The 25791-nt window shown below is 43.2% G+C and overlaps 1 protein-coding gene across 11 annotated transcripts in view; it reads right to left on the bottom strand.

The window, feature by feature from the left end:
• The window catches only part of FGFR2 (fibroblast growth factor receptor 2), an 88674-nt gene extending 63746 nt beyond the window's left edge, over positions 1–24928 (bottom strand). For 3 of the 11 annotated variants that reach the window (XM_042797793.1, XM_042797901.1, XM_042797953.1), the window contains exons 1-4: positions 24470–24928; positions 19803–20059; positions 4117–4383; positions 3370–3444 (exon numbers count right to left, since the gene is read on the bottom strand). In XM_042797793.1, coding sequence (XP_042653727.1) covers positions 3370–3444; positions 4117–4383; positions 19803–19977 — 517 coding nt within the window. In that variant the 5' untranslated portion in view covers positions 19978–20059; positions 24470–24928. Of the gene's footprint in view, positions 1–3369; positions 3445–4116; positions 4384–19802; positions 20060–22314; positions 22986–24469 lie in introns of those variants that run through there. The other 8 variants (XM_042798120.1, XM_042798169.1, XM_042798215.1 and 5 more) reach the window with 5 other exon arrangements.
• Between the last annotated feature and the right edge of the window lie 863 nt (positions 24929–25791).

Here is a 25791-nt window from a genome sequence, read left to right as displayed (position 1 = left end):
GATGATCAGCCTTTAGGTTTGTAAAAGGAAGTCCCAGGTCAATGTCCTTGGATGTGACCCTCCAGACCCAAACTAAGGTACCTCTTTAGGACAACAAAGAGGAAAACTGAGTTACCAACAAAGCCACTTTGTGGAGAGGGGTACTATTTTGCTGTGGAACCAATCCTGCACCTTCCCCACAAGCACTAATCCCTTCAACAAAAGCTGGAAGTAATAAAAAGCTATTCAGGATGCAGTCTGGAACAAATCTACCACAGTGTTTTTTCAGACAGTTAAAATATCTGTCAAGCTAAAAGGACACCAAAAGCAGAGTGAAATCTGCTATGCATGCCTTTTACGTAAAAATACACACAGGGCAAATGGTCAAACACACATGTGTACATGTGAGTGCCCTCCTCTCCCGAGCACAAGTTGCTCCTCACAGCTACCTAGCCTCTTACAGCCTCCGCTGACTTCAAGATCAGTTGTATTTTCTAGGTAGCCTTGAAAATTACACTAGGTTTCCTCAACACCCTCTCTGCTTGCATTTAAAGACCCTGGTCTCTGAAAAATATATGTGTAACAGAGGCAAAGAAAATTTCAAAAGCTTAAAAAGAATACTTACCATCATAAATAAAACAGCTCTAAAAGGTTTGATTTAGTTTTAAATATGCAGGAATGGGAATGCCAAGGTTCAGTTTCCTGTAGAAGGCACTACAGCCATTTCCTGCCTCATCACATCATAATTAACATGCCAGGACAGCTGGACTTTATCAGAATTGTTTCATCAAAAAGCAACAACCTTTGAAGACTATGGCCTTTTGTTTCCATCGGTAAAGGCATAACCAGGCCAATTTCCATTGCTTATCCTTAATGATCGCAGCTGTAATTTGTATGTAAATTATCAGCTAAATTGTTTTAGATCTACAGAGCTCAAACCATGATTCAGGAAACACTTAAAGATGACTTCTCTTAAAGAGCAGCAACCAGGGACTCCTGTGAGGTCCTGGATTTACCCTGCCTAATGTAGGCAGGAGAAGGTGGAAGGGCATTTGACCATTACCCATCACTGCCTGCCACATGGCATGCTCGGGGGGACTTAAACTCAACTTCTCATTTGCTTTTCAATCTGTCTTGCAACACAGTATCTTAAGTTAGATGTGGTCTTTTGGACACGATATAAAATCTAGAGGAAGAACACTGATGGGAAGGCTCAGAAGACACCAGATAGGCAAGATCCAGCGGTTTGCAAAAGTACTACACCAAGCCCCACCCCTAACTTTCACACAGCTCTGATCTTGCCAAAATCACAACCCTCTTTCAGCAACGTTGTATTAATCCAGCTGAGTTACTGTGATGAAACCTTTCATTGACAACAGACTCCTTGCAGGGATGCAGTGCCACGATCCTTCTCCCGGCTCCAGCTCCCCCCGCCAGGTGCTCAGGCATCGGGAGGAAGGCTGCGCTGGTCCCCACACCCATCCACAGCTTCCAACAAGCCCCAGCAGTTTGTGGGCACCTTGTAAAGAGCAATCTTATGAGGACTTGTTTGTGTAACGCTCTGCTCAGGAGCAATCTGTCTTCTTGCAGTTCCCTCCTTTCTACACCGCAAGAGTTTGTGCTCTCCCCACCATCCGAGATGTTTAAACGTTCACGCTCTAGAGGCATCTTTCATTCTGAGCAGGGAAAGTGTGACTGACCCCTGTTGAAGTACAGACCCCATCCCTGGCAGACAGAAATTGTCAATGGCCTTTCACCAGCTCCTGAATCAAGATTGATTAACAGAATTTTAAAATGATAGCTCACATTACAAGTACCTCACTCGTGTTGCAGAGGACACCACCGGGTAGCTTTTAAGGGCAGGAATCCTTACCACGACATTACAGAGTATAGTTGCCTTGAGATCAGGTGCTTTCCTTTTTTTCCTGCTATACATGCTTCCAAAAGCCATTTGCGCTCACAACAAATCACCAAAGCCATCAGCACTGATTAGAAGCACAATTGTCTTTGCTAACGCACCAAAAATATTGCAAGCCCTTTCCTGACCACCACCAATAAAGCTCTAAAGTGATAACAGACATAGGCATGTTTCCTAAAAGGAATTTCTACCCATAGATTCTTTTCAGGGGAACGTTAATATTGCCTGGATTGGTGGGTTTTGCCTAGACAACTTTTAAAAGCAGTGTCCCTTTTCCAAACTCGCCAATTATCTTTGCCACCACATTCCTTTGTCAGAGCAGCCTCCAGCTGCTTAATCTCAGCCACTTCAAGCTGCACCTGTGAATCAGACAGGGTTAATCACACTAACAGATGGCAGGGGCCAAACAGGCAGCTAAGAACTTATATCATTTTAAATAGCATCTAATGTTTCACAGCTTCAGACCAGGGGCAGCAATATACAGCAGCAACTAGCTTGGGGAGCTGAAATCAGGCTCGTACTTTATCATCTGAACAAGTGTTCCAGGCATACAGTATAGCTGCCAATTACTAATCAGGCTGAGGAGCAAATATACTACCTGGCTACTGCATTCAGTAACTAGCTGACATCTCCCATGAAGAATTTCTGTGTTCTGACTGTTATTGACTTTACAAAGCATGAGCGATAGCGATAGACAAAGCACTAGCAGTCACCACGGGGATTTTGCAACATTGCATAGGGGCATAAGGAACCAATATGAATTTTACTTTTTTTTTTTTCTTCTTCTTCTTAGCAACTGCTCTATTTAGAGCCTATTAATAGCTTTCCAAATTCTCTAAAGGGAGTGAAATTTTAACATTCAGATAGGTTTAAGACTCTTTTAGCCCATTTTCATCATACATAAGTAACATAAAATGTGGTTTTAGTGCTGGATCGCTTTCTTTGCAACAAATCTTGAGGTCCTTTGTAGACAGAAAAAAACTCATTGTCTCCAAATTCATTCTCCCTGGGGAGATTTCTGGTGAGATTAAGGATTGAAGGATTTGCTTCATTACAACTTAATTTTATTTTTAAACTTTCCATACCACCTTTTAGCAAGGTGAGCTGGACCTTTGTTTCTTCTGTTAGATTTCAGCTCAGGTTCAGGGAAGTCAGTCCATCTGTAAGAGTCTAAACCAGACAAAGACTGAACTTCGATTTAGGAAGAAAGGAAACTGCAGAAGAGCTAGCAAGAAGGGAGAAAGAAAGTACAGACCAGTAAAGCATGTTTAGAAGAATATTAGTTTATTTTTCTTTTTCTTTTCCAAGTGACGAACTATGTGAAACAGAAAATGGAAAAGGACAAAGATACCACTATTTGACAGCCCATGCAGTTAACAGTCAAGAAGCTCAGAAGGCAGGAGTGCAAAAGACGGGACACTATTTTCCATGTGGATCTTGCTAGTGACTTCTGGCAGTTCGCTGTTACTTACTCATCTGGTTGCTGTCATTCACAAAGTCCTCAGACCCATCATTGTCGTCTTCATCATCCCCAGAGGAAAGAGCATCTGCACATTAAAAATAATCAAGTCTTTAAATCAGCCTATTTTGCAGACAAATAAATCCATATGCTATATCTTAGATTATCTATCAAGGAGAACGGATGTTATGTTAGTTGTGCAGAAGCTACAGAAAAAGAAAATCCAGCCACAAAATGCGTGCTATTCTTATAAAATTCTACCAAAACTAGCTAATAATCCTGAAATACTACAAAGTTTCCACAGGGAGCTTGCTAACTCCAAAAATCTCTCTCCACTTACAATTTTTATTTTTCTTAAAGACATTCAGTTGAGAAGAACTGAGTGTCTCCAGATGATTTATCTCTAAACTTATAGGATGTAGGACACCCCTTTTCCTCTTCTGGTGTGAGGGGAAAAAAGTTGTATTCATTCTACTGGCTTTATCATCATCATAGTGACTCTGTATAATTTAATCCTGTCATAGTGGCATAAAACAGAGGGCTATTCAGCAGCTGTTAATCACTATAGATCCCACAAAGTAAAAGGAGTATATACAAACTGAGTCCATTCCAGGGTCAGGATAAGGGGGAAAATACCTGAAATAACTACAGAATTCAGCTTAACTTGCTGTGCCCAAGTAAGATGTTTCACATTATATCATAATGTGCCTTTATATCATATTTCACAGCTTCTAAATGCAAAAACCTATGTTTAACTCACCTGTAACATTTACAATGAAGTACAGAGTATCACTGTCTAGGGTCCTAACAGCAGTGCAAGCATAGAGGCCCGAATCTCTGGGTGTAGCATCCTTAATCTGTAAGTACTCCCCAATAATCACTGTCCTATTGTCAGGCCCCAAAGGGACCCCATCCTTAGTCCAACTGATCATGACGGCGTCTTTCAATTGACAGCGCAACTCAAGCGGTTCTCCTGGAAGTGCTGAATATACATCGGGCTGAGAGATTTGGTATTTGGTTGGCGGCTCTGCGAAGGTGGAAGGAAAGGAGGAAAAAGAAGAAAGAGAAGGGAAAGGAGAGAATTTCCAACAAAAGTCAGTGAAGGCCCTTTTTATCCACTGAAATCAAGTTACGTTCAATAAAAAGGTTGCATCCAGATTAGCCCAGCAATCTGTCTCGTAAAACTGAACTGTATGCAGGTATGGGATTGGCTGTATTTTCAAGTTAACCACAAACAAAGCTTGTTCCCTTTTGATCAGTGTCTCGGCATGCGCCTTGTCTCAAGTGCCATGCAAAGGCACAACCTTTCTCGCTGGTCACAGCAAGCCAACTCTGAGGAGATGAGTGCTGCTGAGCCTGGGGCTCCAGAGAGTTTGGAGGTGGACAGGAGTAGTTCAAAAAGCAAACTCAGTTTTATACCTTAGTATTTGTGTCTATGACTTAAATGTATATTTATCTTTCCCCATCTGATTTTGTAACTTGCTCAAAAAAAAAAAAAAAAAAAAAGAAAAACAAACAAACAACAAACTGAAAAGAGCTGTGTTGGAAGAAAAGGATGGCCAAAAAACCCTTCACTGGCTAAGCTAATAAACATGAGTTCCTATACACAGCACATATGATGCCCTTTATTTTTCTCCCTGCACCCTTCCCAAAGTCTTTACACTTGCCTTTTACACTGCCAACTCTGCTCCCAGCAACAGTAACTTTTTCCTTTAATTTTTTTTTTCTTCATTCCTTATTTCACAGCCTCTCCTGAGCAGAATACAGCAGAAACTCAGGAACACAAACAAAGCTGTCAAAGTCACAGTGTACAAAGAAGTTCAAAATGAAACAAACCACTCATCCATCAGTTCCCTTTGGTAATCAAATAATGAGAAGAATGTCAAACCACAGTCTTTTTCCAAAAAAAACATTCTTGGAAAACTACATCTGCCTATAGTTACTAGAGCTTCGTCACCCCCTTCCAAGGCCGGCTTTCAGCAGGGGGAAGGGACCTACAGCCCTTGGACCATCTCCACAGGGGCAGCAGGACAGGATGGCTGGGCACACCTATGACACCCTCCAGCCGTGCCAGGTACAGGGACTGCTTCTGTAACAACTGGTTTCTCCCCACAACCGCAGTATCCCTCTCCCATGAGCCTCCTGCCCTCACCAAGGCAGGCATAAATAAAGGAAGAAAAAAGCATGAAGACATCTTCTGTTTGCTCACGAGGAGGGTCACATCGCACCAACTGCTGCTCCCTGGCACGCACATCTTTCCCTGGGCAGGCACCAACTGTGCACCACTGTGCATACATATAAATAAAGCACACACCTCTTTTTGTTTGTTTAGTAGTCTGAGGGAATATTAAAATCAGTGACTCTTAGGTGTCCACCCTCACTTCTGAGAATACCAAAACCCTGAAACTTGTGTTCCTCATCCTTGGGGCACAGCGCTGTCGTTTCTTGTATCACACTTCCAATAGAGAAATCTGAAACAAGCATCACATCTGAGCTAATCTGTGGATGGGAGTTTGGAAATGCTGAAGCTCTGTCAGTAGTTTAGTTTTAGGTAGTCCTCTGAGGAGCAGGGAGTTGGACTCAATGATCCCCGTGGGTCCTTTCCAACTCAAGATAGTCCATGAGCTCCAGAACTGGCCACCACAGTGGGACACTCACACATTTAAATACTGGGTTATACTATGCACTTGAAAATAGTGTGTCCCCCCATTTCTCCTCCCATTCATCCTGAAATCACATAATTTCAGGGAGTTCAGTAGGAGTTTGACTGAAGCAAAGGGAGAACAGATCCAGGGATGTGCCCTTGCAAAGCAAGCAAATCTTCTCCTGGCTTTTTCCCTAGGGCAAGCATGTTTTGTTCAAACAACGGATTTGACACGTGTGTCACACCAAGATGGTGGCTAGGAGAAGTACATAAAACCATTTAAACAAGACCAATTATGGACACTGCAAAGATTCTTGGATTTAGATTTTATAGCAAGGTCTCTAAGCTTTCTAGTGTGCAAAGTTCCATCTCAAAGTCTAGGAGAAGCTACAATACAGTTTTATACTCCTTATAAACTAATTCAGTCTTGCTTATACAGTCACCAATCCACAGATCTGCAATGCAGGTGTTTCACTGAGTACTACACTATGCTGTTAGAAATCTAATTTCCAGAAGGAGCATGGTCTCCTTTCTACATATATTTTGTAACAGTAATGACTATATTTGAGTCTGCTTGAGATTTTTTTTAAATTCATATTCCACTGTCAAATTTTAAAAACAAAAAAGGTTGCTGACTCCAGCTAGCTAATTTACTTTGAAGTTTTTAAGACTTCTTTGTAACACTCTACCTGCGAAGAAAATTTCTTTTACAAAGTTTACAATGTGTCAACAATGTACTGAAGTCGAAAAATGTCTTTGTTTAAACTTTTTAAAAGCCACCATAGGTGAAGAACTCAACCCTCCTTTAAGTGCATTAAAGGCTTTTGCTGAAGATCTCCAGAAAACTCACAGGATTGTCACACAGGTTTCAGTGTCCTGCTGGGTAGATCCATTGATCACATTTACAAAGTTGTTTAAAATTAGAAGGGAAATTATCTTCTACTTCCCATCCTCAATTTAATTTCTTTCTAAACGACTATCCGTAAATTTACACTGAGTCTTTCAACACAAATCCAAATCCAAACGCAAGAGCAGTAATTTATTTCAAAAATTAAAAAAACCCAAACAAACAAAAAAAAACCTAATTCCTTTTACAAGGAAAATTACTACTATACTGAAGAAAACCAAATTTCAAATAGCTATTGGCATTTGGTAAATATTATCCTCCTCCATTTCTTTGTCTCTAGAGTATCAGGGAAGATACAGCACAAAGTGTTGTCATGAAATAATGAAGTCATATTTGGAAATAGTGAGTTATTTCAGGTAAGCCTTTGTGTTGCCAAACTAGAATGTAGCAGCACTTAAGACTGTCACTTTTTATAATGTTTGCCTATAAACTTTTTCCAGTGTGGGTTTGAAATGGTGCCCAAAAGCAAACAGAGAACAGGTGGGATTCTGAGGCAGGAGTCCGCCCAACAGCTTCACTGTGAAAATCAACCAGTTTCAACTGTTAAAAAATTCCCAGCAGCGCATAAACAACCTACTCTGCAAAGTTAACTCTCTCTCCAGGACACTGCACAAGGATTTTTACACCACTCTGAAATTTAGGGACAAATTTTGAACTCCCGTGCATGCTGTACCACCAGATCAATGGTTCCCCCAAGGCTGACACCAGGACTCTTTCCCTGCTTTTGAGAGTACCAAAGGAATAAGGATGCAAGTTTGCTTGGCCCACACTTTTACCCATGCACTGGTGTTTTCAGCAGCATCCTCCTGAGTTTTCCCTTAGTGAAAACAGCTAGATGGGAGAAGGAGGAGACAGCCCTGCAGAGCCTGCAGCACCAAGCAAGGCCTGATGACCTGGTATCGCACCCATGCTCCTCCAGCCCTCTCTGAAGCTCTGCCTCAAAACCATGTCCTTCAAATATCACCATAAACCGGGAAATCAGCCCTTTGCTGGGTGAGCTCTGCCCAGTCGTGGGAAGGCAGCAAGGGATTCCTTTCTAAGCAAGTTCTCCTGCAAATCCTGCAATTGTGGCATTAGTTCCTACTGCAACGGTGCATCACCTGACGAGAGTAACACCTGCCTATCACCCCTTAAAAAACAAACGAGCAACACAGGCACGTGCAAAATTTCTGGTGGCGTTCTTAAACACTGGGGGACAAGGGAGGGCACGTTGCTTCTGCTATTGTCTGCTCTCAGCAACATCCTTATTTGTAATAGTGGTGCACACAATGTATTTAAACTTTATAGGTGGAGCTATTGAACAATACCACCATGGAAAACCAAGCTGCTGTTAAATAAACAGACGTGAACGTTTTCTTTGCCTGCTCATACAGTCTCGCAGCATGGTTTATGCCACCCAGCCAAATGGAGTAAATAATGTTTGTATAAAAACCACGACCACAATAGAGTACTGGGGACATTCTGAATGTGCTATTTCAGATTATTACAAGATACACAATTATATTCCAAATCATGCTTCTATTCAAGATTCAGACACCGAAACAAGAGATTTATACTTCCTTAGGTTTTAAATTATTATTATGTGTGTCCATTTATTAAAAAGTTAACAAAGAGCTGCTTATCTTAAGCTCAAGGCATTTAGTTACTTAGTTACAGAGCCAAATAATTAAACAATCAGCTAATAGCTAACTCCAGCAAAGATTCTCACACAACTCTCTATAACACAAAAGCCTCAGACCCCATCAAGCCACTCTCGCTTCAAAAGGCTTTAGTAAATAACTAAACACTCACCATAGCGTGCCCAGAAGGGTCAACAGACCTGACCTGTCAAGAATCCAAGAGGTTCATTGCAAAGCTGAATGTCCCCACAGGGAACGCCAGACTGCCAACCACTACCACTCCTGCTTCTCCTAGCCCCTTCTCCTGTTTTTCCTGTCATTGAGGAAGATCCAGCAAGGCCACACTGGATGAGCAACCGTGGAATGGGGATGTTGAGCTATGCCTGAAACAGAATAGCCACAAGCCCCAGGACTTTGTGAGTCAAACCCAAGTCTTTACACTCTCTCCAAGAGGCAGCCGCTGTAGGATCAGGAAGCCCCAGGTACCATCAATCAGGTCTGCAAACGGGCCTCCCACCTCCCAGGTACAAGCTGGTGGGTTTCTTCCTCAATTTAAGTTGGCAGGCTAATAATGAGTGTAGCTCCTTGTCCTCTACTGATGATGAATGATAAACTCAGCCTACAAAAGGAACGGCCACCGGTTTAAACATGCAAAGAGCCATTCCTGGCCACAGTGACTATCTCATGTCAGCCAACAGCAAACCAAAGCCACAAAGGCTAAGCATGTCTCCTTATACAAAGAGGGACAAAATAGAGTTTGCAATTCATCCATCTACTTCTCCAAAATCACTGGATTCCTGCTGTCTTATTTGTTCTGCATTTCCGTCAGCTAGCTGCCAGCTATGCCCAGCTCTGCCTCCACCAGGCATAATATCAGGAAGTCTGTTCTGATAAAATACTTTCCTCTCCAAATTACTACAGTTCCTTCTATAATTTTAAAACACTAAAAAAATTTTTAAAACTTTAAAAATCCCTTATTGCTGAACTACACTCCAAAGAGCAGGAATCGCTTCCCCCCTCTCTAACGTATAAAAACACTAATTGTTCAAGTATGACGAAAAAGACCTGGGCCTTGTAGAAAAAATTCAAAAACAAAGTATCAGAGGTATCGGTGATAGTTCCAAACATAAATATATGGCAGATTCTAAGTCTTCACTTGTTCCTTTAAAACAAACTCCTGGGCTGCTCTATTTGAAAGCAGTGACTTCCACAAAATGTTAAGCACCAGACTCTCCAAAATAAATTGAGATATTTTTTTCCTGGCATCTTCTTTAACCCTGTGATCATTATTCTGTAAAGACCCAGTCTTCTGGTGGATACAAGAGATGACACCAGACCAAAAAAAATTCTTGAAAGACCAGGAAGAATCCTTTTGCCCTGGAAGCGAACATTTACAAAACACAGTGTTGCCACATAATACATGCCTGGTACTCTATCAAGTGCAGAGCTTCCAGCCACACAGACCTGCTCGAGCATGGACCTCCAGCATCATGTCAACTCCTATTGAGTGTTACATATACTAAGATCATAAAAAAAAGTGAATCTCCTCCAGTTGAAATACTTGCCAATGTCATCACGGGTAAAGGAAAATATTACACGGCACTAGCTTTCCTGGGCTTTGAAGACTTTAGAAAAATAAATAATTCTGGTGAGCAGCAAAGAGTTTCACCACTTGCAGGACCCTCTGGCTAAGAAAAAAGCTCTGCATATGCACCTAAAAGTTATACCCACACAATTACATCTATCTGCCCTGTGTAATGCTCTTTGGCAGATGAGCAACTATGGAACTGCAACGCCTTGAGATAACCACCCCCAAGCAGCATTTAGCCCTGGCTACCCACACAAGGGCCTCATCACACCCAGCAGAAGAGAGCAGGGGGGGGGGCAAACCTCATGAGATTCCCTGCTATGTTGGCGTGGTTGGCTGACATGGGTGAGGTACATGAACTATATGAGCGTGGCTTTGATGGTTGCAAAGCAGCTGGGTTGGTGTGTCTCACCCCATGGTTAAAGAAGACTCCTTCTCAAAAGAAAAAGAAATCGTACCTGTCTAGGATACATTCAGAGATTAAAAATTCCTACAGCTTGTAGCCTGCTTGCTCCTACCTGTCTTTATAGTTGTGATCGTTGAGTTATGGCTGCACAACCACGCAACATGCGTCAAAAATGCCAAGTATCACATGCTCATGGGCTTGGCTGTGTGCTTTATGCTTTTGGAAGCCAAGCCAGGGAAGACTCAGAGCATGCCAAGTTCAAAGTAAACAGCAGAGAGACCAGCAAGGCCACCTCCTGCTGCTGGGAACTGCCCTGCAATTTCTTCCTGTTTGTCCCCATTCTTCACGGTCTGCTCCTTACAGTATGAAGGCTTCTTTATACAACAGTCACCATAGGATTTATCTCCAAATATGGGACAGAACAAGAAACAGCAAGGCATCAGCATGTCTTCTGCACAAAGACTTGGTAACCTGGGAGGGAAAACACAACCCCAAGTTTGACAGCCACACCAGAACCTCCAAAACTATTGTGTTGTCTTTTATAATTTCATCAGTATGACGAGAAACTACAGGCCATCTTCAGGGATTGAACCTTTGGTTCCAGGCACCGAATTTTGACCATTTCTCTTCAAGCCATAAACTCCATAAGCTGCCTAAAGTAATAGAGTGATAGTCTCTGTGCTAAGTGTACTGGGGAGTACAATAGAAACCTAACACACATGTAATGCAATCTCAAAAATAATTAACTACTCTTCAAACTCATTACAGAAGAGTCTTCTCATGTAATCTATTATACAATACAAAGGGGAAATGTATCACCTTTTGCCAGAACCTCAAATGAAAAGCTGAAAAAAAATTAACCTTCTCTCTAAAAAGCAGAATCTAAGACTAGGATCATTTTCCCTTTGTTTCTGCTTTCAGCAACAGCAGAACATCAAATCTTCCTGACTGTATTCTGCACATAACCAAGTGGCAGAGCCATTTAATCAACTCCCATTGTCCAACTTAGCATTAAAGTCTGCTTGGGAAAGGCTCCATATAAGATACACAGCCTTGGGAAAAGGTACATATGTTTAGTTGCAAAGGGCTTCTCTTCAGTTTAATATTTTCTTGCATCTATTCCAATCTGTAGCTTTTTTCACATTCTTTATTTGCATTTCAAGAGCAACATAAAAACATAACAGAACACAGCATATATCCAAACATAAAAACACAACCTTTTTCTTCCAGGTTTGCCAAAGGCAATGCTCCGGACTATTACTACTCAACATACAAAAGAAATAAATTACAACTGTGAGGTTAAAATTGCACAATTTCATGTTTGAGTGTTAGTTCTGGATGCAGAGAACATCTATTCAGATTCCCTATAAGCAAGTCAGCAGTTGTTTCTTTTGTACACAGTCCCATTTTTACTTGACTATACAAATCCTCTTAATTTTAGCAGCTTGTCTGGAAGTCTCATCTTGCCCGTTCCCCTGAAATTCATCTTCCCCCCACTTCCTAAAGTGGGATTTGAAAAAAGTCACTGGAAACAATATCCCCAAAATACCCTCTCAGCACTTTTGAAAGTCCTATCCACAACACATATAAACCATAGGATGTTCTCCAAATACTTCAAAGCTTCAAGGCATACCAGGCTCCCTTTTAAACAAGAACAATATTCAGTCAAAAGACTTCAGAGCTAATTTAATTCCAGCTCCACACAGAGAAGAGTCACCAAGTACCTGGGGACAAGGAAGGAGCAGCAGAACAAGCCCTGAAGTTAAAAGCTAGGCTGGCTATCCGCACTTCCAGGTGGCCCATAACCATTTACACGACAAGGGTTATTTTTAACTTGCAGACACCTCTGTCACTCCTTACGGTAGCAGTGGCTCCTGGGCACTTTGCCATACTAATGGAAGATGGTTCAAATGCTTCTGAATTGTTAAGGGAAGAGCTATTACTGCGTAGTGCGGTGTGCTGCAGATTTCTTATAGAGCCTCCATGTTAATCCTGCACATCCAAAATACCTGTGCTACCCTGACGAGTAAACAGATTCAGATAAATCTGAGTACTTCATCACTGTAATATCTAAACGGGATTATTTTTCATGATTAAACTACGTTTAATAGAACCAAGCTCAAGTACCACTCAAAATTTAAACAGGGATTTTAAAATGATTTTTAAGAACTCTTGAATGGCATTCAGAATCATAAATCGTATTACTTTCCTTGAAACAAATTAAACATTGCAACACAGAGACACAGAGCAGGGCACTTCCCAAACTTGCAAAGCAAGTCTCACAAAAGCACCGGCTCCCTTGCTGCCCCGCAGCCGGCCCTGCCAGCACCTCACCTGCACCCACACACAGGCCACCCTAAAGAAAGGGCATCATGAACCTTATGTAGTTTTTCTAACGTTTTTTTTTCTAACTTTTTGTTACGTTTAAAAACTAAGTTGCAGCAGCATGGTTCTCTGATTAAGTTCTGTCCCAACCAAGCACAATTTAACCTCCAGCAGACCTATCCTGGCCAGTGCAGACTAAGGCATGTCCAGCCACAGCATCCAGCTCCAAACCCCACTCAGAAACAGCCCCAAGCCCCCTGCGAGAAAGCCTGAGGTGATGACTACCATGTTCACAAAACTCCTTTCAAAAAACTCATTAAAATCTGGGAGAAAAAATAAAATTAAATTAAAATACAGCCAAAATATTATTTTTTTCCTCCCCAACCAGCTTCTCATCCCCCTTCTTCTCCCTTTCAGTTCCCCAGCACACTGCCCTTCCCAATTGCAAGCCGCTTTGTTGGTACAAAGGAGCTTTCTCCTCGTCTCAGTTCTTGTGACTTTGCCACCGTAAGGCGCTTTGAGGCTGCTCGACATCGGTTAATGTCCCAAACTGATGAGCCAGTTCTTTTGCGGGGGAGGAAAAGCAATAATTACACACAACTTGCAACGGCATGCGAGGAGGGGAATGAAAGTAGGTCAGATCTCACAACTCCTCAGCTTCGCTGAGGTTCACCAAATGCTTTCATTTAAAGTCATTTTAAAAATACAATTAAAATAATAATAGCATGGCAAGCGAATGAAGTGGCACGGTAGAATGCAGCTAGCACTTAGTTTGCCTTTCTGTCCCTCTCTTCGATACGGATAATGTCATTTGTGTGGTGGCAAGCAGAAAAAGGACCTGAACCAGCAGAAAATGAAGCCCAATGACGCTCATCTCTATACCAGGTGCTGACTACTCTGATACTCAGAAGTAAGTCTAGGAAAACCAAACCCCTAAAAAAAGGGGCTCTTTTTCCAAGAAAAACAAAACCAGCCACAGCAGTGATAATTAAGAGATGGGAAAGGATAACCTGGAGATGTACATAATTGGTATATGAATTATAAGACCTTACAGAATATCTCATTTTGCAACTGTCCTCATCGCAAGGCGCAGTCCCCAAGCAGTAAATGCCAACACAGTTTTGCTGACACTCTCGACTCTGATTGAAACCCAGAGGGCCAAACTTCCAGAAGAGCTCGGCGCTCCCAGCACACGTTTCGTAATTATAACAGGAGCTGTTGGCTGCTGCACTCTTGCAAATCTGGTCTTTATTTAAGATTTGCCTGTAGTCAAAGTTGCTCCAACTTCTCTTTCAATCAGTTTAAAAGCCATTTTAGTCCTCCGTAGTACAAGAAGGCATCTGTGATTTAGAGGGCATGCTGTGCCAAATCCCCACACCCCCCCAAGAGAAAACTCCAACAGACACACAGCGTGATGTGCTGAACCTGAAGTCAAAGGTCTGAATTTCAAATGGGTTCCCCAATTGCTGTAAGGACAATTTCACCCTGGCAGGCTCCATGCCAAATCAGGTATCGTCCAGTTTCCCACAGCCACCACAAACACAGACCAGTGTGTCCTGAGTGGCCCCGCAGAAGATGCTCCCACCAGATCCACTGCAGTGGGGGAGCACAACGGGTCCAGCCTGCGACCTGGGAACCAAACCCTCGGGTACACCGGTGCAAAACTCCTGGCTCCAAATCATTTCAGGCATGTTTTGGGCTCCTGATATCTTCTCAGCATGAATTTTGCACTCGTTTAACTACATTGAAAGAAATTTTCTCTTCTAGTTAAACCAGGTGCACTATTACAAATAGACAAGATGTAACTTGCCTAAGTGGGTGATGGTTCTTTCAAAAACACAGATTTATATTGCTAAGGAGAGCTGCTTCGAAGAAAGTCTCCGCTTTCACTCTAAAGCTTCAACCTTGAAGACTCACAAATGTTTAACACTTTAAAATCTGACCCTTCTGGTAAGGAAATTTTCTCTACTAGTTACAGAAAAAGGGACAGTCGGGTATTTTTTTCACACTCCCATCTGTTGCTAAATTAAATATTAATCCTAAGAAAATAGTAATCTTTGAATGTATTTATATAAAGGCAAGTGCTCGTTTCTACTGAAGCTGGGAAGCTGGATATAGAAATATGCTCACTAAGTGCTATGCTATGGTCATTATTAAAATATCACAATAGTCCATTGTCTCATGCACACACAACCTTGAATAATTGGAGTTGTCAACATTTTCACTGTAAAAACATTACTATAACCTGAAATTTGTTGCAAGTTTTCTGCCAAGGGCAAGCTATTTTAAAAGTAGAAAACTATGCATCCATTGGAGTTGATCACTGGTTTGGAGTTTTATCTATAAAAGTGGGGGTTTTTTTAATAAATAAATAAATAAATAAATAAAAACCCCAACTCAGCATCTTTGAAATATTTTGGCTCCAAAAAAAAAAAAATCACTAAAGGAATCAAATTCCTAAAAGTTAGTATTCTCCCTCCCCTTCAAAAAGCTGCAATTATATAGCAGATAAACCTGAAACATGCAATTATTTGTGCTACTTTGCAAAACAGTTACATTCTCAGTGTCTCATCAACACTGACTGTAAATAACAACCCTACCCATGCCCAATTAGTTTTCAGCTCAGGACCATGCCCCTGCTAAAGGACTGGATTTTAAACACAGAATGGACACATTAAGACTGATTTAATCTGGCTGCTTTTACAATTCCCCAGAATCCCAGCTAGCCATTCTTGTACTGGGCCAAATAACTTACTGAACCAGATCTCTGAAAGGGCATCCAACCCTTACCAGGAGCTGTGGGGATGTCACATTCCTCCATAATGGGCTGTGATAACTGCCCTTCCTTAAAAAAATAAAAGAAACAACCAACATACCATCTCTGATTTAACTAATCAATTTGAATTGTTATTCATAACTTGCAGATAGGAAAGCCACTGATCTTGTAAACACCCAACACAATAACAAATGAACCCTGGATGAACTTTTTTCTTTATTTTTCCTACCAAATTGGAAGCATCACCCTGGTGCCTCTCCACCACCTCGGCCCCGGAAAGATGACCACCAAGAGGGTCCCACCAGCCCTGACCCTCACAGCAGGGTGGCCCTGGCACAGAAAGGACCCATCGGGCACCCCAGAATGGGAAGCACACTGCTCCCCGTGGAACAGGGGACATCCCACCAGCACAGCATCCCCCCTCCACAGACTGCAGAGCCCTGCCCACAAACTGGGAGCTTGAAAGCACCTCGCAAGACCCCACATCCTGATCCAGGCAGGTCACTGCATCTAACAAAGGATCTCCAGGTGGGCTGTGCCAACCACTGTGGCCACAGGTGATGTTAATTTGTAAGCACTGCCAGTATTTTTAGAAAAAATGAAGGTATTGCTCTAGGTACTGCACTGAATGTGTTTATATTTGTGTGTTGTTTAGTGCCAGCAAATAGCTGTGACTGAGTTAAAAATCAAATGACAACCTGTTACTCACTTCAGAGCCCACCATAACCACACATCACCCATTTAAAGTCTCTCTGCCTCACTGCTGCTCATAGGAATCTCCTGAACACACATTTAAGGCCATTTTGAGCTACTGTGTTTTTCACATGGAATTAGGGTGTCCCTTGTGGAAAGCTTAAATTAGTCCTTTGAAATTTGACCTAAATTAAAAGAACTGAAACACACTGTTACTGCACCAGGCAAGGGCTCTAAGTGGGTGCTCCAAGGACAGCGTCAAGGCATGGCATGTGGGGAAGAGACTAAATTAGCTACACAACAGAACGATAACACACAGCTTGGGCAAGAGAAGGTCAAGGGAGAGCTTGCTATTTATCAAATATATGTCTAAACTAATTATTCTGTTCACAAAGTAACCCTTCAACCTATGCATGCGGTCAGAGCCCTTTTGAAACCTTGGCTATCATCAAAGGCCTTCGTAGCCTGGGTACACAGAAAGAGAATGGCTCCTTTGTACACCCTGGGGTAGACTTATTTCTAAATATTTAAAAGCAGAAAGTCTATATATTCCCAAGAATAAAAAACATATATGTAAACACTCAATGCAAGATATAACTGGATAGTTGACAGTCCCCAAATTAACTCCTACAGGTTTCTGCTCACACTGCTTAACAGTCTCAGATTTTACCATCATTGCTTAAGGAAGAAAGCATAAGAACCATAATCAGGATCAGGATCCAACCCTTAATGAGGGCTCGCGATATCAACACTGACATTATCGTTTACAATGGCTCAAGTTACCATTTTCAGTGTAAATAGCTTCATATGTACCAAAGTAATATCTAATGGTCACAAATGAGATTCAGAGCTCAACGAGTCCAGCATTGTATAAAAGCACCCGAGAGAAGCGTGCTATCGAAGAGATCAGAATGACTGCAGATATCCAAAAGCCAAGTACCTTGATGCATGACGCCGTCCTGCACGTACCCTGCACATAACCATGCAGTTGATTACCCTATTAGATAAACACCGCTTGTACTAATGTACATACTTAACCAGATACTCTGAACAAAACGTCTGCAAATGTCCCTAAAGTTATGTTTAGCTAAGAGACAAAAGTATACTCTCTATTACAATCAAAGGAATGAAAAGCCACAATCTCAATTCCTGTTAACGTCGCATGCAGCTTTGTGAATATTCTGAGTCACTAAGACAATAAATAGTAACAATAAAAGCACCTACCATCAAAAAAAAGACAAAATTAAGGGCATGTCCATGAAGGAAGACTAGGGAACAGATCAACACATGTCACCAAAGGTCATGGCCCTGTCGACCTTCTCAGCTGGTATGAAATGTCATAGCTCTAATGACTGCAGTGTCAGCAGCCCTACCGAAAATTTACATTATTAGAGCACCTGACCCCCCAAATTAGCTGTGGCCAAAATGTTTGGCATACACTAAATTAAAGAAAGTCTGCTTTGTCTTTGAAGAGATTTTTTTGAAGGGTTTTTTGTTTTGTTTTCAGCTTGGAGAGCTTGTGGGTGGCAGTGATGGAACCCAGAGAAGGTGATTGTGTAAAAACTTGTTATTTTTTTTTTAAAGGGGTTTAATGAAGTACGTAAAGGAAGTTTTATTTCCCAAATCTCAGATATAAATCCCACACAATTCCCTGTATTCTGAAGCATAAAAGCTCTTATTATACCATTAACTTAGAAGCAGTGGTTTTTTTGTTTTTTTTCCTCGTTTCTGGCAATGATTCGGGTTCTCACATCTAGAACTGTTTCGTCTTAGTAACATTCCTGCCCAGAGAAGAAGTTTTAATTCCTTTTTAACAATTTACTCTTTGATAAAACCCAGATTCCACCCCCTGGATATTCACTGTGGAAGAAATGTATTTTTAAACTGTGCTTTTTAAAATAGTAAGAGCTATTCTTTCCCCGAAAAGCTGAAAAATTATCATTCAAAAAATATTACTCTTACCCCTTTAAAATACTCCACCAATCATGCTATCACATTCTTTGATTTAACCCCAAAACTAGGGGACCTCACTACAAACAGCTAATCTGAAACCAGAATTATTCATGATGTTGTCATTCCTCTGAAAAGCCAAAAAGGCACCAGATGTGCAATTAACAAATCATACAGCAAGTGGTGATGAGAGTTGGGCTATTTTTTTTTTTTTAAAATTCTCCAGTTACCTTCAAAAGAAAAAAAAAAAAAAAACAAAAAACAAACAAACAACAAAAAAAAGTCTTTACTATCAACAATCTCTATGGCTGACAGATGACAATATTGTTATATTTTTTTTAATTTTTTTTTTCAGGAATGCTTGCTAGGGAGGAGGGCTCATCATCTCTAAATAGTTCATCCCCTGCCATCAATAAAAATGTACTTGGAACAGATTCTAAAAATGCGTTAGCTGGTGACATCTATTTTTAGAGGCAGTGGATAGAAACAGTTACGTTTTGCATGGAAATATATTAAATAAAAACAAAGCTTTATCTGTGGACATGAGTAGTAGAACGTGTAAAAGTCAAACTCTCTTCAGCACGCTTGCTGGATCAGAAATGCTCTGTCGACTATTATATTGGTTTGACAGTTGAATTATTAGAAATGTAATCACTCCTCCAAAGGACGGATAAAACCTTATGAAGAAAGCCTTGCTTTCCCCCTCAGGTGCTCAGGGAGCAGGAAAGATCCTATACAATACAGTAAAATCGTTCTTAATCAGCTCACGAAGCCCCTCTCCTTAGCTCTTTACAGAAGAAAACCACTTTGCAAAGCTTGAGGAACGGATACACCCAGAAGAACCTACCAACAGGTGCAGTCTCAAAATAGGAGTTTTTATCAAAACACTTCTTCCAGTATAAAGGTCTCAATTAGCCTTTGCTTTCACAGTAATAAGCTGGAGTCCTTGCTATTCAGATCTCAACAACTACATGTCCAGAACTTGCAATCCAGACACTGTACTGATTGTTCTTAGATATTAACAGAAATAGGGAAATTTATTTTAAGTACAAACACCAATAAAGCTGCAGTGCCATTTTTGTAGAGCGCCTGGCAAAATTAAACATTCAGGCCACACGATCAAAAACTAGTAGGATTTATTTTCCCCTGAACTTCTCAGGTTAAGACAACCACAAAGGCATGCAGCTATACAGCCATTTCGTTCCTCGAGATAGCAACACACGTGTAAGTGCAACAGACTGTTTTTCTTAAAGACCCATTCCTGAAAACTCTCAGCCGTACACTTTGGTTATACACTGTGATGACAGTCCCAGGTGAAATCACTGACACCACTTGCTTGCATAAGATTAAATAAGCACGTGCTTTCATGAACACAGCCCATGAATGAGCAGGAAAAGTGAAAAAACATAACTCTTGAGGGCTAATCTGTTACCTGCTGTAGATTTACCAAAGCACGTAAAGATGTTGACTTTATTTCAGATGTTTAGGCATTTAAAATTAACTTATTTTGTAGAATTAAGGATTCTAGAGTGATTTACCTTCAGGTTCCAGTGTGGTATCTTCAACAACTAAATTAAATGAAGGTCGAGCCAGGGAAAGTCCAGCCATGGTGACCACCACCAGGCAGATAAGGCAACCCGAATCCCAGCTGACCATCTTTTTAGAGTAAATTCCTGGTCCATTTCCATATCTCCATGTGGACTTTAATCCCATCTGAGCACCTCTAGAGAAGCATGGAGAGAAAGCAGTGCCTTCGGCCAGGGTAATACCTCCTCCCTTAGAATGACGGCTGCTGCTGTGGGGAGGAGAGAGATTTAACACTGTCAGCAAAAACATCTTTAAACACAAACCAAAAAACTTCAGAAAGCCCCGAACAGAGCTGAGGTGAGAGGGAGCGGAAGAGGAGGATGGGAAAAATAGTTTTCCAGCTTCAAGAATATGTGAAAAGTGAGTGACTTTTCATTTTCTGTTAGCAGTTTCCATCATCACCTGAGGCATAACCAAGTCCTCCTTTTTTTTCACAAAATCACTTCTCAGCACATATTTAGAGAGCTATTTTACTGACAGAAAAATATACAGTTTTTAAAGAATGAGACGCACACACATGTGCAGGCACATAACCTGTAATGCTACAAAATTACCACAATTATACAAATTATATTCTTGTTATTCTCTGAAGGTTTATGTAAGTTTGTCTTGTTTTTCACTCCTTCATGTAAGCAGTTCTGCAGCCAGATGAATTTGCAAGAATTCAGTAATTTTCCACGTGAAAAACAGTTGAAAAATACTCTTTAGATTTGGATAATCTGTAAAACTTTATTTAACCTCAGGACTTCCAACTCCCCTATGGATGTACCACCTTCTGACTCAGTTCAGTGTCTTTTAAAGCCTGAGAGCCCTGTACAGGTGAAAGGCTCCCGTCTTTGCATGGATACTGGTTAGCTACATTTCATTACGGGCAATTAAAATCTGTATAAAGGGTGGTACAGACTGCACTTTCCCAGGAGATCTCCCCAGCATCGAAATTTCCATTCATATATGCTAGACTGCACGTGCACACATTTCTCTTCTCTCTCTCTCAACGATGCTTATTGATATGTATTTTTCAATGGGGGGGAGGGAGGGGGGTAAGAAAGGCTATCTTATTCACCCTAAAACTTATTTAAATTAATATAGTTAACTGGTAATCCAGGCATGGGCTGATGGAAGAGAGAAGCGATACCAAAGTAACTGGCACTCCCTTCAGGGGACCTTGTTGCCACCAAACAGATGCCAGGTGAGGGTCAGAAGAGCATCATCACAGGGTGATTTAACAGCTCAACCATAAAATTACTCCTGATTTGCCGCTTCAAAAATAAAAGATGGTAAACCTCGGTAAATGGATAAAACAAGTAACTGCAGCAATTGTTTTAATCTGGCCAATGATTCATCGTAGATGAGACGAAACCCAACTGAAGTTTAGAGAGTATTCATCTTGAAGGGAAAAATAACATAAAACCTCTTTTTCTTTCCTGCCCTCACCTATAACAAAAAAAAAAAAAAAAAAAAAAAAAAAAAAAAAAAAGGCAAGGACTGTAGAGAAAAAGGCAAACTTCTCAAAACTCCCTGTTATTTGGATATGGTGTGGTACCTCAGCATTCACTACATAGAAACATGGACAAATATTCTCCCTTTATAAAACATTAAAAAGTTTATTCCAATTTTATAAGCCTTTTGCTATCTGCTACATACAAACCAAGTTCACAGTGCTAAGGACAGAAATGCTGTTGGGGCATCTTTTATCTTGACTACTATAAACAGTAACTTCTGGAGTTGGTAGAAACAGATTTTAGATGACATAAATAAGGCACTTGGGGAAAATAAGTAAAACACAGCATTTCAGGTGAATCCCTGATACTTCAGTGCAAGCTTTTTTCACCTCAGCTGATATCAGTTCAAAGCTCCATTCCTCCTTTAGAGATTTCAGCACAGCACAAGCATCCCAGACCACAAGCGAGCAACTACTATTAAATCTCCAGTGAAAACACCACCAGACCACTGCATAAACATTTGCGAAGAGCTTGCTGAGCACTTCTTTAAATAAGCACAGAGCAGGTGTAGAACTGAAGAGAGCTCTGTCTCTGGGACAGGTTCGTGTTCGGTGCAGAACCGGAGCAAACCCTCCTGGACGTTACCACCCAGGTCAACCGCCCGGCTCGCTGTGTGACAGCCACAGCTCTGTAGCTCAGTTTATCCAGCTGTAAAGTGGGTAGAAACCCTAATTAACACACTGGATGTAACTCTGATTTATTTTCCATAAATCATTCTCTAAACTCCGATTAAAGGTTCTGTATATAAATGCAAAATTTAATCATAATTTTGCAAAAAAAAAAAAAGAAAAGAAAACACACCAGCATGCTAGCCCATATCCCAGACTAACAGCATTAATTCCATTTACATTTCAGCTGTTTCAGATTTTTAGGCTAGATTAAGCGCCATTGAAAACAAGTTTGTGGTTCCTATCCTCATCCTAAACGCAGCGCAAGGCTACCTGACCCCGCGTCTTCTCACCTGAAGATTTTTGCTGGCTTCTGCACCTGAACATCTGCCAGCAGAAAGAAGGGACTCTTCACCCACAGGGCAGCAGCAAATTCAAAACAGTGGCTTGCAAAGGTGTAGCAGAGCAAAAATCAGAGCTCTGGACCCATCCATGGAGCCAAACCACTTTTTACCACCACGACAGCAACCGGGGTTCGAGGATTGCCCTTTCCCAAAAGAAGCGGAGTCCAACGAAGACGAAACGAAACCAAATTCTTTTCATAGTTCGATCGCCACAGTTGCTGGGGGACGAGTCTCTGGAAAGACCTCCTGCGCTGGATAATTATGTACCTCTATCTCAATGTTTGGAACACAGCCCCAGCATGCTTTTTGGCCTCCACAATTCTGGCTTCCTGACTACAATACCATAATCCCTCCTGGAGTCTCAGACTCAGTGAAAGCCACACGTAGTGTTTATTTTTCCCCTTGAAAGGGAACTCTGTCTCTCTTCTCAGCCTACACTTTGGGGAGGAGTTGTCAGGCTCCAATGATTGATGGCTCTCCTTGCCACTCGCTCATCAAGTCGATTTTTACCTCGTCACATACCTGCCCAAATTTCTTTGCCAAACTGACAAGCATGGGAAAGCAGACTGGTTTGGGAGCCCAACCAAATTCCTCCAAGCTGTACTTCAGTTTAAACACACTCACACACACAAACAAGTAGTACTTGTTCAGCAGTGGCATTAATTAAATTCAATGCTCAGTGTTCTTTTTAATCTACTTCCATTGTTGTTTATAAGATGTTTATCACTCCCCAGGGAGAGTACAATTTGTAGAGTATGTTAACCAAATCAATACATTGCTCATTGTAGAACTCTTCAGCATCTTTCTCTATTAGGCAGGGAATAGCAAAATCTGAATGAAATACGGATCTTCCCTCCACAAAGAAATCTCAAGCGCTCTCAAAGCCCAGTAGCTTCATCAGAAAAATCCAGGTACGTGAAGCTTTGAAGCTAACAGCTTTGTATACACATACATGCACATACACACAAATGTATATGTGTCTACAAGTATATATATATATATATATATATACATACATATCTAACAAGACGCTTCATCATAGCTCAATCTCCAAGCAAATCTGAGCATCATAGCTATTAAACATTAATTCTGAAGGAATAATGGGAACCGGCTGGCAGCTTCGGTACTTTTTCATTGTTTGAACTTCTTTCATTTGCTTTCCAGGACTATCCTGTTTTTCCCAACTCTTTTGCCACTAAGAGATCAGGGGGGGGAGAAAAAAAAAAAAAAAATCTGCATTTTAATTGACATTCCAGAGAGAGAGAGAGAAGTCCAGAGGCTGCTGATTGCTGTCTATTCAGCCCAAACAGGCTTTTCAGATGAAAATGAGTAAAGGCTAGTGGAAGATTTACAGGGATTTGGTACAAAGGAGACAATGAAGTTTTAAATGTTGATAGCGTTTCACACCAAACGCATAATGGGTCGCTGTTTGAGCGGGCCGCTTTGCATTTAAATATATATTTCACTGAGGATTTCTTTTTCCCCCCTTACCTCAGGCGGGGGCAGCTACGTACCGCCGGCCCCTCCGCCCCGGGCACGGCGGGGCAGCTCCTCCCGGTCCCCGGCTGCGCCCGTCGGGGCGGCCCCGGTGTCCCCCAGGCAGCGGTACCCAAGTGGGGGTCTGCTCCCCCGAGGCTGAGCCTCCCTCCCTCATCCCCCCACTGCCCGTCCTGCTGTCACCGCTGGAAACCGTCCCCAAAGATTTCCGTGCATCCAACGGCCGGGAACGGGGAAGCGGGGGGGGGGGGGTGGGATTGTGGAAGGGGGTGGGGGGAAACGGACGGACGAACCGGCACGGACCCAGCGGGCTGGGACGGTCGAGTGACAGAAAGACCGGCTCGTGATCCCACCGGGGGAGCGGAGCCCCTCAGCCCGCCCCGGGGGGGGGCTGCCCGGACCCCTGCCCCGCCGTACGCCAGGTACGAGGCCCCGGAGCGGGCACAGGGCACCGGGGAAGCGGCGGGACTCCCAGTCCTTCCCCACCTTACAACCGCCTCGCTTGTGAGGGGGCCAGCGCCTTCTCTCCGCCCCGCTCCGCTCCCCCCCCCCCCCCCCCCCCAAGCACCACTACCCCCCCCGGCCAGCCCAGCCCGCTGCCCGTTACCTGCAAGCGAGGAAGCTCCGCGGGAAGGCTCCGCACCCCCGCGACAGGCGGGCTGAGGCGCGGTACCGAGCAGCAGCAAACTCCTCCGCGGCCGCGGTCACTCCGCGGGCAGCCCCGGCGGGGCCGGCTGGCGAGCCCGCAGCGGCGCAGCGGGGCGCATCCCCCGCGGGAGGCAGGAGGGCGGCGAGGCGAGGCAGGAGCCGGCCCGGCGTCCCGTCCCGTCCCGTCCCGTCCCGTCCCGTCCCCTCGCTCGGCTGCAGCGGCTACCGCCTCAGAGGGGCGAGCCCGCCCTGCCCGGCGCCAGCAGCCTCCTCCCCCGCGCAGGCATCGCCGAGCAGAGCGCCGCGGGTCCCGCTCCGCTCCATCCAGCCGCCCGCCCCGAGCCGCCGCAGCTTTGTCAAACCGACAACCCCCCTCGGGTGGGTGGGTGGTTTGGTTTCTCTCTCTCTCTTTTTTTTTTTTTTTTTTTTTTTTTTTTTTTTTTTTTCCTCCCCCCCCCCACTTCTCCCGGCGCACTCCTCCGGCTCCCTTCCTCCCTCCCCTGGTCACTCCCCCCGTTGCAACCCGAGCCGTTTCCTGGACGGCGCTCCTCGGCTCTGCCAATCGCGGCGGCCGCGGCGCGGAGCCCCTTCCCCCGCCGCGGAGGGGCGCGGGGAGCCCGCGGCCCCGCTCCCGCGGTCGGGGCTGCTCCCCCGGTGGGGACGCGGAGGGGGGCGGTTGAGCAGAACCGAAGCGGAGTTAAAGAAAAAGGGGGAGCGGGAGACTCCCCCCCCACCGCGGCCGCGGCGGAGCGCATCCCGCAGCAGTCACCGGGGGAGGAATCCCGCGCAGCTCCGCTCGGGTTGTGCCACGGAACGTTTTCCGACGAGTTGGAAAGGGAAGGAAAGATGGGGAGTGCGGTTTGGTACCGCCAAGACGGCTTGGTGCCTCCCCGGGCCCAGGCGGTTCCCTCCACACAGCGGGGTGATGCTGGGCAGCATCTACATCCTTACACAAAAGTGGTACCAGCTCAACAACTTTCCCCAAAAACCTCTCCAGAAGGTTTTTTTTTTTGGCTCAGAAGCCATGGCTGGCCTGTGGCCCGTTTCAGCTAGAGAGGATGACTGGGTAACACCCACTCAAAAAATCGCTCTTGGTTTAGGAGCCCTTTGGTGCAAAGCCTGATCTCAAGTGACTGACAGTGCACATTTAATAATCGTGTGTGTGGTGCCTAAACAGAGAAAGTTGTCCAACAGTTATGCAAACATCATCTGCCTGGACACACAGATTTAAAACTGCATAATATTGGTAATAAAAATTCAGTATAGCTTAACCCAGTACTT

This window comes from Tyto alba, unplaced genomic scaffold, assembly GCF_018691265.1.
Source record: "Tyto alba isolate M040663 unplaced genomic scaffold, T.alba_DEE_v4.0 Super-Scaffold_1, whole genome shotgun sequence".
In the NCBI taxonomy this organism is placed as follows: domain Eukaryota; kingdom Metazoa; phylum Chordata; class Aves; order Strigiformes; family Tytonidae; genus Tyto; species Tyto alba.
The sequence above is the reverse complement of the archived record's forward strand: the minus strand, read 5'-3'. Positions and strand labels throughout refer to the sequence as shown.